At 40.1% G+C, this 17,675-nt stretch overlaps 1 protein-coding gene across 1 annotated transcript in view; it reads right to left on the bottom strand.

The window, feature by feature from the left end:
* The window catches only part of Nlg3 (Neuroligin 3), a 76,151-nt gene that overhangs the window by 31,657 nt on the left and 26,819 nt on the right, over positions 1-17,675 (bottom strand). Inside the window, exons 3-4 of the mRNA XM_022083442.2 lie at positions 14,160-14,357; positions 4,535-5,298 (exon numbers count right to left, since the gene is read on the bottom strand). Coding sequence (XP_021939134.2) covers positions 4,535-5,298; positions 14,160-14,357 — 962 coding nt within the window. The remainder of the gene's footprint in view (positions 1-4,534; positions 5,299-14,159; positions 14,358-17,675) is intronic.

Here is a 17,675-nt window from a genome sequence, read left to right as displayed (position 1 = left end):
AACATTTCCACGATAATTCATTCCTTTACCTCCACTTCCCCCTACGTCTTCATGGAATGGTGCTTATGCACAAAGACAACTGTACCATTGCACTTAAGATTAGTAAATAGGCTAGTTTCTGTTTTGGGGATAAATTTTACACAGATGAAGTTTGATCTATTTTGTGTCTTGAGTCCCCTCCCCCCTCGAACCAGCAGGCGATGGAGTCACGTCATTTGTAGGTGTGGCACACAATGTTAAACCAATATTCCGACCGATGTAACAAGCGTAGGTACAAAAAGTACCAACATGGCGGGCGTATAGACTTGTGGGGTGGTAGCAGCTGCAGATAATGTAGCGTTCTGAAATGTCGGCTATTCTTGGAGAAGTTTAAATAATTTAATCTTCATGGAAAATAGCTCGCCTACCGTCAGAAATAACGCATGAATGACTTTGGATCATGCGATTAACATCTACCAGTATAACGCACCGAATATAGCCGTTTAGTGGTTGGCACTCCTGCTTCGTATTCGGGAGGATACAGGTTCAAATCTCGTCCTTAAAGCTCGGATATTTAGACTAAGATATTATGTGAATTTACTTAGTCCTTTAGGCGGATGCAATTAGCACCTACCGCTTCGTGGCATCCCAACAATTACTCCATTCACACACAGAAGAAGGCAATGGCAAACCACTTCTGGATCATCTGCCAAGAACGTGTATGAACAGGTCCCAGTCCGAGAAAAGGATGGAAGGATCCTGTTCATATGGACCTGTCGTCACACAGAACACTAAATAATAATAATAATCACCCTTTAATTCGACCCTGTGCATTCTGAGCAATTGAAGGCGCAGCTAATGAACCAAATAATTGAAGCAAAGTAAGTACTGCAGAACAAGTGGTTTCTAGATCTGTAAAGCCGTAATCCTGATGAACGTGAAAATTCATCAGTTCACGGTCACCTCCCTTCAATAGGTTACTTTACGTGCAGAAGTTAAAAATCTGCTGTGTGTCGCTCATTATACGTCACTTGAGACGCCCCAAATAACTAAATCCACGGGGCAGAGCCCCCTCTTCTTTACGCCCAGCTGACCTTTCACAGAAATTGAAAGTTCATTACCGTGTACACAACAGCCCGCCACCGGCCCCTGTCCTGAGCCTGACGAACCCCGATCACAACTCCCAACCATTTTTCCCCCCGAGGATACTTTTTAATATTATTCTCACATCCACGCATAAGTTTTACATTCCTGTAATTTCATCCCCCTTGGGGTCCAATTATTCTCCGAAGCACCCTGATCACAAACACCTTTCTTGTTCTCTGCTCTTACTTTAAAATTAGAAACCAAGTTTCTTACCCATACAAATCAGAAGGTAAAATTATAGATTTACGTTTTTAGATAGTAGCAACCTTTCCCCGAATTTGGTTTCTTCGTGTCATTCCAAAATATTTTAAGTTCCTCACAGTTTCAAAGGTTTTATTAGCGAATTTGTCCTTTACTCCGGTGACGTGACATGAACATGCATTTCGTTTTCTGCGTGTTTATTCCTAGACCAACGTCATTATCAGCACGTAATAGAGCTTCTGAGTTTTCACCCCAAAACTTACGTCATCAACATAGACCAGAAGGTACGATATGTGTCCCATTTAAGTGTAGCCTATCTTCTATTTTCCTTTGACTTTATGATAGTTTAGTCCGAAGTGGCGTTGAAAAGGAACGGTGATTAAGTATCTCATTGTTTCAGAAATTTGTGAATACGAAATACGGAAGACAAATGTTTACCTGCACAGAGCGTACTATGGGTTTAATTGAAACACTCTGAGTTACCCTATCTAGTAATTCCGTCGGTCTGTTTTCGAGGCGAGTGGCCCATGGAGACTTCAGACATTCCAAGTTCCGGGTCTCATTTCCGTAACATTCTGTTTTTTTTTGTTTTTTTTTTGCGGAGGGTTTCGCTAGGCCCCAGATAAACATATTTTAAGTCTATTATTGTCCCAAACGGGGAAAAATTGTCTACAGGTTATTCTGTGAGCTCGAGATTACAACTTCGATTCTTAGGTCACTATTCTTCGGGGAAACAGGCACGGAAAGTTTCGGAAGACGGTGATGGGAAATCAAGTTGCGGGAGTTTGGCAGCACTGACTGGTAGTGATGGCTCTGTTTTGACCATGTCTGAGTGGTTCTGACGTCACGGAATCCGCAGAGCAGGTGCCTCTACTTTTGCTTAGAGTTTCTAACAAGCAGGAGTGTCCAACTCTACTAGTATAATCTAATTTCTGCCTAGGGCCAGTTTATTTCGTTTCGAGACTTTGGATGCAGGGTTTAGAATTAGAATTTGAGGTTCGGCAGCGAGTCTGAAGATAACTGGCTTCAGGGATGTTGTGCCGTATAGTTTGGTAGACTTTACCGACGTTTCAGAGATGCTTGAGGAATCGTTAGCTCGCGCGCTGCTTACTTGTCGTCCGGATGTTAGGAGCGGCAAGGAACTGAGAGACGTCGGTAAACATCTACCAGACTACAAGTCGCAACAACCCAGAAGACGGCTATGTTCAAGGCTTATAGTTATTGAGGATGCGACGATGCATGATTAATCATCAGTGTTAGAGAGAGGGAGAGAGAGATCTGAAGGAAATCGCATGATGACCATTTCGCGAGGATTCACTCAGAAGTACGGAATACTGCAGACATAAAAAGAGTATCACTCAGACGGATATAACGTTTACCCTTGTGGGGGTGGTCTGTAGTTCTTGTGGCCTGGACTTGGGCGGTTTAGATGAAGGAGGTAACAGAGAGACATACGTAATCAGGTAATCACATCTAATAATTATCATCTTAAAATTTTTTGTCATCAGATTAGCGTAATTAAAAAAACCCTATTAATCATTTCGTCCTCATGGAAACAGCCAAAATGAAAAATCATAAGTATAATTAAATTAAAACAAATCATCATCCTTTAACAATAATCTTTATCATTATCATTGATCATTATTAATTCCACGAATACTTCATATAGCCACTGATATGTGACAGCACAATATCTTCGAGTGTTTGTTACGGACTGCTATTAACCACATGGCGTACATCCTCTCCTTATTCAATACATTCATAACTTCACTCCACATCTTCAGGTCTTATCTTCATGCCTGCCCCAAGCCCCTACCATGACGTGCTTACAAGCGACCCACTTAAGTGGAGTAACGATAATAATAATAGGACTAAAGACACTACAGAAACCTTGCAAGGCATAGGCCCTTCGTTGAAGACAATGACACGCAATGAATAGGCTGCTTAATGATTCTGACGCCTGAAACTGAAAGTCTCGTGATTACAGACTCATTGAAATTAAACTGGTACTTGCTAGGAAATTGGGAGATACTTTTTCAAGTGCGAAATTTATTTACCGTCATATCGTGTACGATTCACTGAAAATAACGAGGCGGAAGGAGTTATAACCTGTCATTTGCTGTAGAAGTATCCTAATGGACAGAATAAAGTTTACGACAGGGTAGCTTATCTTTAGGTCCAGGAACTTTCGTCTGATTGGAAGGTGGAAGTGCTAAACACTTGATGTTTTAAAAGAAATTGAAGTGACGACTGGAATAATTATTGTTTAGTTGAATAATACGTGAAGAACACAACCGATATGCTTAATTTTAAGATTTGAAGTTTGATGTATGTCTTTTGAATCCTTAGGCAGATTTCGATTGAACAGCATTTATGGTACTTCTGTTAAACGAGAGTTACCACGCAGATTGCGTTAATTCATTCCAAAGCTTACAGTTCTTATCGATTTAAATGAAATTTTGGATTCATTTCAGGAATCGTTAATTTATGATAAAAATAAAACTACAAAATATACGTAAATTATATACAGAATGATTTTCTCCTTAGAGCCACAGACGTCGGCATTAACCCTCCCCCGGACGACGATGAAACGTTGTAGGCACACGCCACAGTCATCGTCATCGTGATTTGTCGGCCTCGGCGCACACATCTGGACGCGACGCTCAAAATTAGCGAGTACACGTTTTCACATTCTCTTAGGAATGGCTGTGACATCCTGGCGAATGTTTTATTTGAGGTATAAATGGCGAGACGCATTGTTCATGCGCCGATGTTCACCTTTAGTATCATCAGGGTAAAAAGTTGTGGTGAAATGGTAAAATCTTTGAGTGTTTGTCGGCTGGAGGTAACCCGATCTCCAGAATGTTTGGAGCAACGGGTCGCAGTTTAGCTGAGACTGAGGGACGTACATTTTACGTCGATGGAAAATAATGTTTTTTTCCTTCTTCTGAAGTCAGGGGTCGCCATGGAGAGGACCACTCTGTATTTTACATATATTTGCCTAAAACTGATTTCGAAAATGTCGCCAATATAACAACACGTGTTCCCCTTCGAAAGTTTTACCTGACCTCCTGCTACTGTTCCAGCATGTCTGCTCCATGTGTAAATAAAGCACATCTAAGAGAATAGATGCATCTACGAAGTTGTCATCCAAATTTTTAATAAGAGGGAGTATTTCAGGCATTTGGCATGTGATGAGGCGTCTTACCTGCGGATAGTCTCCGAACTTCGTCTGGTAGTCGAAGACGTAGAGGTAGGAGTTTCTTCTCGCAGCGGAATGAAGGTCTGCTGTGTGGACAACAGGGGCCACGACTTGTGCGTCGCTTAGGGCCTCCAGAGTTTCATCTCTGATGTTTATCGGATGCTGCACTGGCCTCTCCCAGTCTGTGTACTCGTTCACAATTGTTGCTAGAATCTCCGAGAGGTGAAACCGGTATGTGTTTCTCACAAATGTCCTTAATATCCTGGAGCGTCTGTCCGCTTCGATGCCATATTGAACGTCCTCGCCAGAAAACGCGAAGTACGCCTCGGCCTTTACGACACCAAGAAGCATGTCGTACCTCGATAGCTTCGAGACGACAGACTTTCTCAAGAGAACGCTGTTCAGCGAGTTTATACCACCGGAAGCCGAACTACTACCACTGGCACTAATATAGTCACTGTATCTCGAGGAACTGTCTGCATTGCTGCTGGCCCCACCACCCCCACCGCTGGGGGGCTCTCCGTTGTCAATAACGACGCCGTCGATCGAGGGCCCGAAAGCAGAGGAAAACTCTGGGGCTTCTATGGGTGTGGCCAAAAGAGCGTCCAGCGGACGTTCGCGAAGGCATTTGAGCAGATGTGGCTGGGGTAGATCTGGCGAACAGTTGGCATGGCGAGCGACTTGCTGGGCATATCGAGCCGGATTCTCTACCAGGGCCCAAGGACTCAGCCCTGAGCCGCTCATCAAGACTGCTCGGTGGAACAGGAGACCTGAAAAGACGCAGGGAATTTAGCAGAGTAGAGCCGAGGTGGAGGTCTGGAACGACTCAGGGACTGGGACTGAGAGACATCAGACATGAAATGAATGCTGACTCCTCAGTACCATGATGGGTTAAAGATTTTGGTTGGAGCGTTCATCTGTATGTATTTTGATCTTCTCTCCAACATTAAAAGACGGTGTTTACTCACCCCTGTTACACAATTTTGCATCTGATAAAGAGAAAAACTGAGGAAGATAAAATGGCATTTCAGTTGCTCACAGTGGCGAGTATGAACATGACAGTTTTATGGGATATTAGGAGACTACACGGCGCAATATCCGATAAGGCTGCCATCTTCAGGAAGAAAGAATCATAAGGAAGGGCACAGAACAAAACACTGTCTGCATTTAAATACTGAGTTTGGTGTCTGATACTTTCAGTCAGTATGCAATAACTTATTATATATTTTTAATATAATTATATTAAAGTAAAAAGTAAAGCTGTCCCACTATACGCGATGTAGGCGCTTGGGGGGAGTGGAGGTATAGCTCTCACTCATTCTCGACCTCTGCACTAGATGGGGGTGAGTGGTCAGCTCCACGCCCCGGCCGGCTTTACCCCCCACGGGAATGGACCCGGTACCAATTGGATAGGAGGCTAGGTGGGCCCCAGAGCCGGTCTGGACTCAGAGGCTAGAGGAAATATCCTCTGCCCCCGTCGGGGATCGAACCTCGGAAGTCCAGTCCATAGCCAGTCACTGTACTGACTGAGCTAAAGAAGTTTTTAAGCAATTAGATATTTTCCATCTAATTTCCACTTTAACGGTCCTTGTGATTGGATTTTGTACGAAGACTGAGATTTATGTCTTGAGAATATAAAAGTGTTTCCTAAAGCCATTTGTTTTGCTGCCAATTAAAAGTTTTTGGTGCGGAGAAAGATAACCCGTTCTCTCTTTACATGGCGATGCCTCAAAGGAAGAATCACAGTTCAGAAAGTGCTACTTTCTAAGGTAGCAGGAACCTCCTGCCATGGCAACACACAATTTACTGGAGTCAACGAGTGGCCTGAAGCTCGTCGATTTCCTTTGAAACAGCGGCGTCTGTCCGAGGAACAGTTTTTGGTTTATCGACGTCGCTTCATAGTTCTGTTTTATTGGATCGGACATTTCGATACGCTGTAGGTGCGTTGTGACATTACGAAGGCTGGCAGGCTCTCCGCGCCTTGACCCATCTTCCCACACACTATCCACATTAATGGGACGTCTTGTGGATTTTCTTTTCCTTTATCGACTCTGAATGATCCTTGGTTTGTTATTAACTACATAAAATGCACATAATCGAATGATATGATCTTTGAGTCTGAATTGATGTGCAAAGTATTTGACGTCGCCTGGTTTAGATAATATTAAAATGTTTAATCGAATAAAAAATTTCTTGGATATTATCCATCGTCTAGTAAATATAAAACGTAAAACGACTAATCCCTATCTCCGGTCCGGAGATAGGGATTAGCTCTATCTAGTGGGCCCAACTGTGTAGGAACCTGAAGACGGAGATAGAATCCCATCTCCGAAACGTCGTTTTACGTTTTATATTTTACTAGACGATGGATAATATCCAAGAAAAGTTTTATTCAATTGACTCTTCACCATCGTCAAGAAGTTTTAGATTTGATATTAAAATGATTGTTTGTAGTGACTGAGGAAGACAACAAAACACGTATCTTGTGATAGTCGGCCGTGTGGTCTGGATTCGAATTCGTAATTTAATGAATACGAAGCAGGAGTGCAAACATTTCGACCGCGGATTACCTGTTCTATAAAAATTAAAAAAAATACCTTTTCTCTCGGAACGCAAATGAATAAATCTTATTTTGACAAGATATTCTTATGTTTTACGTTGCCTGCTGTTTAATAGTAATAATAAAATATGCCCCATCTAACCAATGCTTATATTTTGTATAGATAGATGTGAGTTGGTTCAGGTGCCTTGTAATTAGTGTAGTCAAATCAAGGGGTATAAGATGGTAGTACAAGAAATTGCAAGAGACGAAGTCAGAAATGCCTGCAACATTTTAGTCTAGAAGTATAAACGAGATCAATTGGGAATTGTAGACGTGGAAGGGAGAATAATATTAAAAAGAATCGTAAAAAAGTATCATAATTCGTTCTTCCTTTGTGTTGCTATAGTTGGGAATATTTTCTGCGCTGAATTTCCATTGTAGGAACAGTAGGCGGCGATTTAGCAAAAAAAAATGCCCGTAATTGCTACTCAAATTGTTTTGATTATTGTGCCCGCGACTCGTTCCGATTTCACATATGAGAATATATTTTTAAAATGGCATATGAACACTGCGCATGCGCGTTGTGTCTCAAACAGAGTGTGGTTATGACGCGGAATCAGAGGATTAGCATTTTGGATGACAGCAATCTGTGATATTTACACGATGAAATGAAATGTTTGTTTCGCTCTTTAATTTCGATAATTGCATGTGTATTATTTATTTAACGCACAGACGTGTCATTAAAATTCATTGTAGTTAATTTATATACTCTTCTGTACACTACGGTTTCTTACGTAATGGCCGGCATTGAACTCTCTTCCTGTCTACTGCCTCTGCGGTGAAAAGACGCTCGTTTTAAGACGATGATAATACAATAGCTGTATCTGACTCACTTTGCCACGGCTATTATTCAGAAATCTGACTAAATTTTTTCGTTTTTCGTCATTTTAATCCATTGTATAATTGTAGGCCCATAATCCTTAACCGCCTGTGAAATGAGATTAGGCAGTCTGATAGTGTTAACAGAGGATGGAGCTGGTGAATGCATTATTGGCCTATGACTCATGAAGATACCACACCTAATCCATTCTTATTATGTGCTGAATAGCGATCCTGAATTCTGTGGAATTTTGGGGGACATACGTATGCTAGGTTACATTTTATCGGATTTATCCTGTGTACGCGTGTGCTTATTTTATGATATCAGTGGTTGGGCAGTGATAATGCAATTGTCTGAGTAACTAAGCCCAGGGCTTACACCAAAAGATTTACAAAACTTTGTATTATTCTGGAGCAAAACGAGAGTCTTTGGGAGGGGCAGTTCTCAGGTGCAATGTTTGGGATAATGGAACACAGATAATTTTACAAATTACATCATTATTTTAACCTAAGGTAGCTACAAATTACTTCGAAATTATGAATATTTATCGCACTGAGAGATAAGACAAATGATAATAATAATACATGTAACACGTATTAAAAAACAAAATGTATTTTATAAATAGCTTCTGCACTGTGTACCTTAGGGACAAGGTTTTTCTCAGGTACTTAGAAGTAAATACTCTGCAGAATGACGAATAAACGGATTAATGGTAATAATTCAATTCAATTCCTTTATTAGAGTGTTTGCCAACAGCAAAGAGCCTATGACAGGCAAACACTAATAGCAAAGTACAACAAAAAATACTAAAATAATACAAGGAAACAAAATAAAAGCAATAATCAAATTAAAACAAATAACCAAGCTGGATCCAATCTAGACCACTCTCTAAATCATTGTTCTTAATGAGAAAGTGTCCTCTAAAGAAACAATGTTTATGCCAAACACGTCCAAAAATTTACATTCGTCATTTGCATGACTGAAGGACTATGTCTTAGTGCACTGCTCACACTAAACGTGGAAAATTCTCTTATTTGCCTCGCCGGCACACGTAAACCAACAGCGTCCATAATGCCCTTAAAAACATTAACAAGAAATAACGCATCGAGATGTCGTCGTCTGGAATAAAGTGTTCTAAAATTTATAGTAGATGGGATCAGCTCATATTTGCGGGGATATTAAACTGGAAAAATCGGTAATTGCATAAACTGGCAAATTTTCTTTGAATATTTTCTAATTTATTAGAATCTGTCTGTGTAAGATTATTCCATACGACCGAGGCATACTCAAGCTTTGAGCTAATTAAAGCATTATATAAAACAACAAGGCTGTCTAAAGAGGAAAAATTATATGTAATAAAACGAATAAGCCCTAAGGTCCTTAGTGCCTGGGAATGAACAAAATTTACATGACAGTGAAAATATAGCTTAGTGTCTAAGAAGACACCAAGATCTATTATACAGTCAGTACGGGAAATTAAAATATAACTGACAATATAATTAAAATGGATGCTGTTGGTTTTACGTGTGAACGATACAATTTTGGTTTTATCAATGTTAAGTTCCATATTGTTATTATCACACCACTCATGTACGGAATGGATATCTGCTTGAAGAAATTTGCAGTCATTCACCGATTTTATATCACAATAAAGTTTCAAGTCGTCAGCAAATAAGAGAAATTTTGAATACTTAATTTTGTCGCAAAGGTCGTTAATAAAAATATTAAATAAGAGAGGTCCCAAGGTAGAGCCTTGCGGCACTCCAGATAACACCGAGTAAGCAGAAGGAGACCGTCCTAAGATGAGAACAAGGGAAGATCTGGATGATAAATAACTTTGGACCCACTTAACGTAAGGAGAAGATAGTCCAAAATTATTAAGCTTTTTTAAAAGAATAGAATGCGGGACTGAATCAAAGGCCTGCCTAAGATCAAAATACACAGAGTCGATCTGTCCCTGTGAACAAACAGACGGCTGAACGTTTAGGTAGGTAACTAAATTGGTTACCGTAGATTTTGATTTACAAAAACCATGCTGACTGGGGTGTAACTTAAATTTAAAATAAAATGAAAGATGATCATGAACAATACTTTAAAAAAATTTGAAAAAATTATTTAAAATCGAAACAGGCCGATAGTTATAAACTAAAGCACTCAGTCGAAACATCACGTGACAACTGGGTTTATGGAGTACAGCGCTGTGTAGACTGAGTAAAAAGTATTGACATCTGATGGGGCATCTAACACAGCGGATGGTATAGAAAATACAGGGCTGCCAACATTGGCGAGAATAACAGCAGTATTATAATAAAAAATATCAATCGAAATTGTCAGAACATTACCGAAGAATGACTGAAACTGGACCTCGTAGCTGCTCTGTCAGTATAAATCGAGAAACAGAAGATGGCAGTGGAAAAGTTTTAATCCTCGTGCAAGGAACAAAGCAGGCGCTGGATTCTTAATGTTGCTGAAAACAGGAAAACGTGGCTTACCAAGGAATACGCCTGTCAGTGGCAAAAAGGTTCCCGCAGGGTTGCTGTTACGTGAAGTGAGGAGTCTTGTATTTCACATTCAAACAGAGCCAAACTGTCGTACCAATAATTGTGATTGGGTGGTTTTAGATTTCGTTTGATGCATTTTAAATTCCATTTCCAAGTTTGCCTTAGTCTTGACATTAATATGCCTTCTTATTTTTATTTTTTTTAATCTTATATTTTTGTATTCCGCTGACATTTGCAGTTATTTTGACGTAGGTTGTCCATTGATTGAGATCAACTCATTCGATGGGGCCCAACAGAGTAAGTGTCCTTGCCCCTCACAGATCGATTCCTCGAAACTTTGTATGGTTTTATAACGTCGGACGATGGGCGAAGTCCGAAAATCCATGAATCGAGGACCACACAAAACATTCCAATAAATTCTACAAGTGGCATTGTACAGAGACACTTGAAACAAATGAAGGCATTTGCAGCTGATGGACTAATGGATTTTGATTCGTAAAGCTGCTTCAAGTGATACTTGCCACACGTAAAACCATAATGGATCAATTCTAGTTGCCATGTCGAGTACTTCTTCAGTTAATCGACAGAGAATTACGACATTAACAAGTTAATAATAATTAATAATCCTCAAGTTGTAGCACCGCTGATAGTCTCATAGCTCGCCACTGTGCAGCATTCCGACACTCGCAACCTGCCTGTCTAAGGTACATCTTAATGTTATCATTCCATCTAATTCTATGTCATTCAAGTGGAGGTTTTCCAAACAATGTTCGGCGCGCGTTCTCTGTGAAGTACCGAGACCTTACAGGACTAAGGGCAGTGGGGCTATTATTTTGTGCGTTGAAGCCAATTTTTGTACAGTTTAATGAAAGACATTTCTGGAATTTATAATTTCCATAAAGTTTCATGAACGTCACTTATTAGTTTGATGATACTATTTTCGTTTAGGTTTAATGTTTTCTTATACCCTTTGTGCTTAGTTCAAGACTAAACAATAACAATTCAGTATTATAAACAAATAAAATGCTCGGTAATTGAAGTACGTTTATATTCTCTGTTTTGTGTCATAATATTGAAGCCCGAGCATTTGTTTTGCTGTACGAAGTTTTGGCTGCTCCCTGGACAATACTTTAGCCTCAAAACACGACGTTTCCATACGCGTGTGGCGCGTTGTCATGCTGATGACTGATGTGCTTGCAATACTCGATGGCGCCAGCAGCGAGGTTGGGTTTTCATGCCAACAAGCATAATAATTTATACAATTATCTTAGAAGGTCATGTCGCCAGGATTTATGTGTCAGATGGGCACTGAGAAATGTGGATGGAAGACTTCTTGGAAGATTAGAGAGACAGGTTGTGAGAATTTTAATTTGACTGACCTGTCCAAGGATTGATGTCTTTGGTGTTAAAACGTCTGGTTGAAATAATTGTACAAATAATTGAAGAAAAATATGCAAAATAATTATAACCTTCGAAGACTGAAATATGTAATATTTTCAAATTAATATCAATTTATGGTTTAATGACTTGTTATGTAAAACTATCACTCGCAAATGTCAAATATCGCCACTGATCAGCGAAATCAGCCAAGCGTTTTACACATACGCCACTGAACTTGATCACAGGCACTGCTTCTTACTTTACTCGATCTTTGCGTTTACAGAGCACTTGGATTTAATGGCATAGAATACTGAAACGCTTTTAATGTCGCGAATTTAAAGCGACGAATAAATTAGTGCAATAAAATGGATCCGCGTCAGATCAAATCAGCTCCGAAACAGTTCGGCACGTTTTATGTTTTCTTTGCTAACAAACTGTTTACGGTGTCAGAGACCAGCGTTTTCTGTCCCCAGGCTCGGTCTACGTTCAGTCGGAAATGACGTTTCTTTGTCGCACAGACGTGTCTACACCAGATGTGGAGAATGCACAAGGACACCGGTTGATGCCTGCAGCGTGGAGGAACGCCAGTCGAAACGTCGGATAAGATTTTCTACCTTAGAACTAAAATCTGGATCTCCACAAAATAAAGTCAGGACAATTAACCTCTTTAAAATGAGACAAAAGTACAAATCTTTCAACGTTGATGTTGATCCGTCGATCAATATTATACTACGTTTCGGTAGCTGGTTTTTCTGCCGTCTTCAGGAGAAAATACCTATACTGGTGGGTCCAATGGAGGGGGCTAATCCCTACTGAGACGATGGATGAAGTGAGATAAATAGCAATGTTGAACGTAATGCGCCATCGTTGAAACCATTTAGAAACATAGTTCGGATCTTTTTAACACAGGAGTGAAGTTTTTCAGCTTGTAATATAGCGCACCATGGGTTGGCAACCGGTGGCTCGTGGTTCAGTTTTGACCTAGGCAATTAGAAGCAAAAATATTAAAAATGAGAATTACGATCTGCTTGCAGATTCCACAATACTTTGCATAGATGGAAGTTACTTCTCTCAGGTTGGTGAGTTACCAGCGTTGGACAGACTGAAATATTGGAAGAAAGCTTGAGTCTTTAGTCCTTGAACGTAGTTGTTTTAAAGCTGAGATTCATATTGTAAAGTTGGAAAAGTGTTAAATCGCCAGATAAAACCTACTGATAAAATAGCGGTAGAATTTATGCAGGCAGAAACAAAATATTACATTTTGTAAAGCATCAGCTCTTCGCAGGAAGGAATGAATAAATTATTGTAGACGTATTTTGTATAAACGACGATAATATTGACTGCAGTAATCACGGACAATTATCAGTCGTACCAACTATATGACTAATTAACTCCAAGGAAAATTATTTCCTAATTTATTATTATTTATTTAATATAGTAACATTTCCTCACATTTCCGCGGGATATTGTTTAGACGTTTCATACTGATGCTTGTAGTAAATTCCAAGCTAGTTATCAGGGTGGTTTATTTTCCTGAAGTTCTGGAACGTTTATTTTTAATTCTGGACCCCGATCACATTATAAGAATGCCAACATTAAGGAGTGAAACAGTTCTTGGCTGTTAGCGTGAATTTTACTTCTCGGAAGATTAAATTGTGTGTAATTTATGTGGGCCAAGATAACTTCTCCTATAACTAGGCAATTGTTCCTGATCTGCTGGTTCTGCAGTAGGTAGCCGTAGGGACTTTCATGTTCCTGAAGTGTGTAGGCCTGCAGACATGTTGGCATTACAGTGCAAAACATGGTCGTATTACGTAAGTCTCCGCAGACGTATGATGTAACATATCATTGTGTCTAAATGTGTAGTGAAGTTTCAAATTAATTATGGCTGGACTGTTTAATGACTGGAAAACTGGCGAGCTCTTTTTGGGCAGAGCAATGGACCTGTCGTCAGACAGAACGCTCAATAATAATAAAATAATAATTTGAATACCTCAATATAATATTAAGTCTAGAGTCAGGTAATTTACAGGTTATTTTGGGAGTACTGAGACAAAGAGTTAAATTGAACTTACCACTTTTGAACGTTCCGTCACCAAATTACGTGCTTCAGGGTTACATCAAATTACGCAACGTTGCAACACGAACAGAGGAGCTCTGGCGAGTGAAGACAGCTCAGAACTTGCAGCGTAGCTGTACTGTTTAATTAGACCCGCGCTGTGAGGGGGTGGTGGTGGCCTTGAAGCATGGAATTTGGTGACGGCCGCTGCAGCCAAGGGTCTCATTGTATCACGAAATAGTTTATGTGGTAGAACCGAAATGACTCACCGTCAGGCACGGCGCTGGACGTCATTAGAAAATTGACGCAGGCCGCGCCAGTGCCGTGGCCAACGATGGTGACGTTGGTGGGGTCTCCCCCGAAAACGGCGATGTTCTCCTGCAGCCAGTGGAGTGCCGCTATCTGGTCCATGAGCCCGTAGTTCGCCGGCGACCGGAAGTACGCGTTCGAGTTGGCGTTCAGGAACCCTGAAAAGACGAGAGGAACGACTGAGTCCGCGTTCTTTTCAATTCTTTCTTCACAATAAACGTTGCACGTATTTTTATCTATTCAGTGCGTGCTACGCGGCACGTCCATTTCACCCTCTCAGTTTAGTCATCGGCTACGGACTGGACGACCGGGGTTCGATCCCCGACGGGGGCAGAGGATTTTTTTTTTCTCTGGCTTCTGAGTCTAGACCGGCTCTGGGGCCCACCCAGCCTCTTATCCGATGGGTACTGGGGTCCTTTCCCGGGGCGTGATGCTAACCACTCACCATCCAGAACCGGCATGGACGCAGAGGACAGAGGACAAGTACTCTGCCCCCGTCGGGGATCGAACCCCGGTGGTCCAGTCCGTGGCCAGTCACTATACTGACTGAGCTAAATAAAAAATATTATTTTTATTTCTTTCCGTTCATTTTTGATACGAGATTGTTGTACTTCGTACATACTTTGAGACAGATGATTCGTACAATGAAGTATAACAAAATTTCATTCGACACAGTCATTTTGTGTCTCTACTAATGGTCTGTTAGTGACAGTTTGCACCGAAGCTGTTCGATCAGTCTAGCCTGTTTGTCGATAAGTCCCAGGACAGCGGTCAGTACGGACGGATAATAATAGGTGGCACTGGTGGTGTGAGGCGGGTTGCATAATAATCGGGCACTTTCGCTCTGAATGCGCGCCCATACGAACGACTATTAGAACCAGATGTCCGCTGTGACTGTCTCTGTCTGTCCGTCAGCATGTTTTAACTCCCATTTTAATGACAGATTTAAATTAAATTTGGTACGGACTAAAATCTTAATTTAATGAAAATAAAGCACAATGTACTGTGTCTGACAAAACGACTTTATTAACTATTACGTAAATAATAGTTAATAATTCGGTTTCTGCTTCAAAGAAAACACATCTTATCGTCAGTAAAAAACACGGTCTTCTAATGATGTTTGGTGAGAGTGTTGCTGTTTATTTTGAGAATCAAATGAACCCACGAAGGTCCGATTCAGATTGGCAGTCGAATTACTAAGAATGGCACGTGTTTACTTGTAATCAGTGTTAAGTTTGAACGCAGGTCTGCTTAAAATTTACAGCGTTTGACTTTAAATAGACTTGGTGTGTAAAATTGCTGGTAACTGAACTGTGAAATGTGTGCACTGAAACTCGATGACTGTGCTTTCAGCGTGCGTTGTAGTGTGCATAGGCTGACAGGTATCCATTATGTGTACACCCAGTGACACTCGATTTCTGACTAAATGTCGTAACTCACGTCCACTCACTCACACTCATTTTTGCTGACAATCCACTCTTTTTCTGACACTCAGTTTCACTCACTGTCAGCCACTTACCATTCACTCATTTTTGTCACTCCACATTTCTTGAATTCATTCACTCTCACTCAACCTCTTCGCTCATATACTCACGCTCACACGTTGCAAAGTGACATTTCTACTTATTTAAGACAACTTAAATCTTTTTGTATCTTATATGCGTCATGTTTGTGTTTGATTAAATATATTTATTTTGTACAGTCTATACACAAACGTTTGAAGTTTATTGGTGTTGTAAAAATTATATAATATTAAAACATTTTGTTGTGTAAAATATTATATTAGCGCTCTTAATCGTAAATACGATTTTACATTATATTTTTTAGTGCTTTTATTAAAACGACATGTTTCGACGGGTAATACCGTCGTCTTCAGGTTTTTATAAATTTAAAATATTTTAAAAACTATTAGATATTTGATGCAATATATTATAATGATCCGTAGTTCTGTTTGTAGTTTTCCATTTTCATGGTAAGTTGCTTATTGTAGTCAGACGTTATATTTATCAAGAGATGTTGTGTAGAGTAACGAGCGTCTGACGGCTAGTGAAGAGAATCTGTGTTCAATTATCATTTAATATTAAAACATTTCAGGGCAAGGATATTTTGATGGGAAGTTTTGTTACTGCAGAAATTTATATAAATTTTATTTGCATAATTTCAGTCATGTGTAATGCCGACAATAATTTTATCCCTGACAGAATTCTAATTCTGAATTCAATTTTATTGTTCATTGCAGAACAGTTAATGTACGATATCCCTTCTGTAGTAAAATGCATTGATCTGATTGCATGCTGAAGTAGCCTTAAATTATGACCACGTTTATCATACGCGTGTTGCTTTAAATTATGTTGTAGTGACAACAAAGGTTAATTGTACTCCAGCACGACTAATCGGAAACATATTAACGTTATGTATTCCGATAATGATATTTATGGAAGCGCTTGACATATGATGAACCTTGCATTTCACATGTAGTGGCGCTGTTAACAATTAATGTTTCGTATCGAAACATTTGCTGGAACACATAATGCGCGCATGTAATTGTGCTGCAGCAGTTGGCAGGAACACTGCAACCAGAGTGATCAATCAAGATTATTCAGGGACTGTTCCGAAAACGTTTTCTAAATAACCCTCTTTATTTATATTTGGGACCCAGTGAAGTAGTAACAGCATCATAGTACTGACAAAGCTAATCAATCCTTCGAAAAAATGACAGGTTATCACCGGAAGAAATTAAGACGAGCTTAAATTCGATTAATAGACCCACGTCATAAAATTTAGTTCAGAATATTTCATCTTCCCGGCTAGCTTTACCACCTCTCACCCCCCAAGCGCCTGCATGGTGTATAGGAAGGCAGCTTAAATTTACTTAAACCTCCCGTGTTAATCCCGAAGAAATACTCTAAACGTGTGGTAAGATAAAACCAAGTTTCTCCTTTGTAGATAAATTTCTCTCTGTGGAAAGTTAGGGTAACGCTGTCCTAATCGAGCGTCTTCGCTCAAGGGCGCGTCTTTGTGATAGGAATGCAATGTGAAGAGTTTCGTAATTTTACCCTCCCTGTAGCTTAAAGGCTTTGAACCTGAAGCTTGTAAATTACTTTAAAGATAATGGATCACATCAAAGCACAGATAATTTTATGATGTAACTGGGATACGCAGAGTGTGAAGGTGGATTAAGTTACGAGATTTTATGAACTGTGCGTCTGATAAAGCAGGACTCTTCTTTACCTACAGCTTTTCAAAGGAGAACCCGTGCGTTGAAATCAGTTGTACTAGAACCTGACTGCCAGGAAGCTTGCACTGAGATTATGTTAAAAGTGTAAAAATTATTACCGTTACGTAAGTATTTGTGTGGTCCCGATCTCAATATGGAGCAGAAACTTGGACACAAACATCAAGGCGGATTTCAGTAGATTAACTGCAGCAGAGATGAGAATTTTGAGAAGGACAGGATAAAAACTCGTATAAGAGAG

The sequence above is a fragment of the Zootermopsis nevadensis genome, unplaced genomic scaffold (assembly GCF_977971745.1).
Source record: "Zootermopsis nevadensis isolate Lab colony 2312 unplaced genomic scaffold, Znev_1.0 Znev_ptg000005l, whole genome shotgun sequence".
NCBI lineage: Eukaryota > Metazoa > Arthropoda > Insecta > Blattodea > Termopsidae > Zootermopsis > Zootermopsis nevadensis.
The sequence above is the reverse complement of the archived record's forward strand: the minus strand, read 5'-3'. Positions and strand labels throughout refer to the sequence as shown.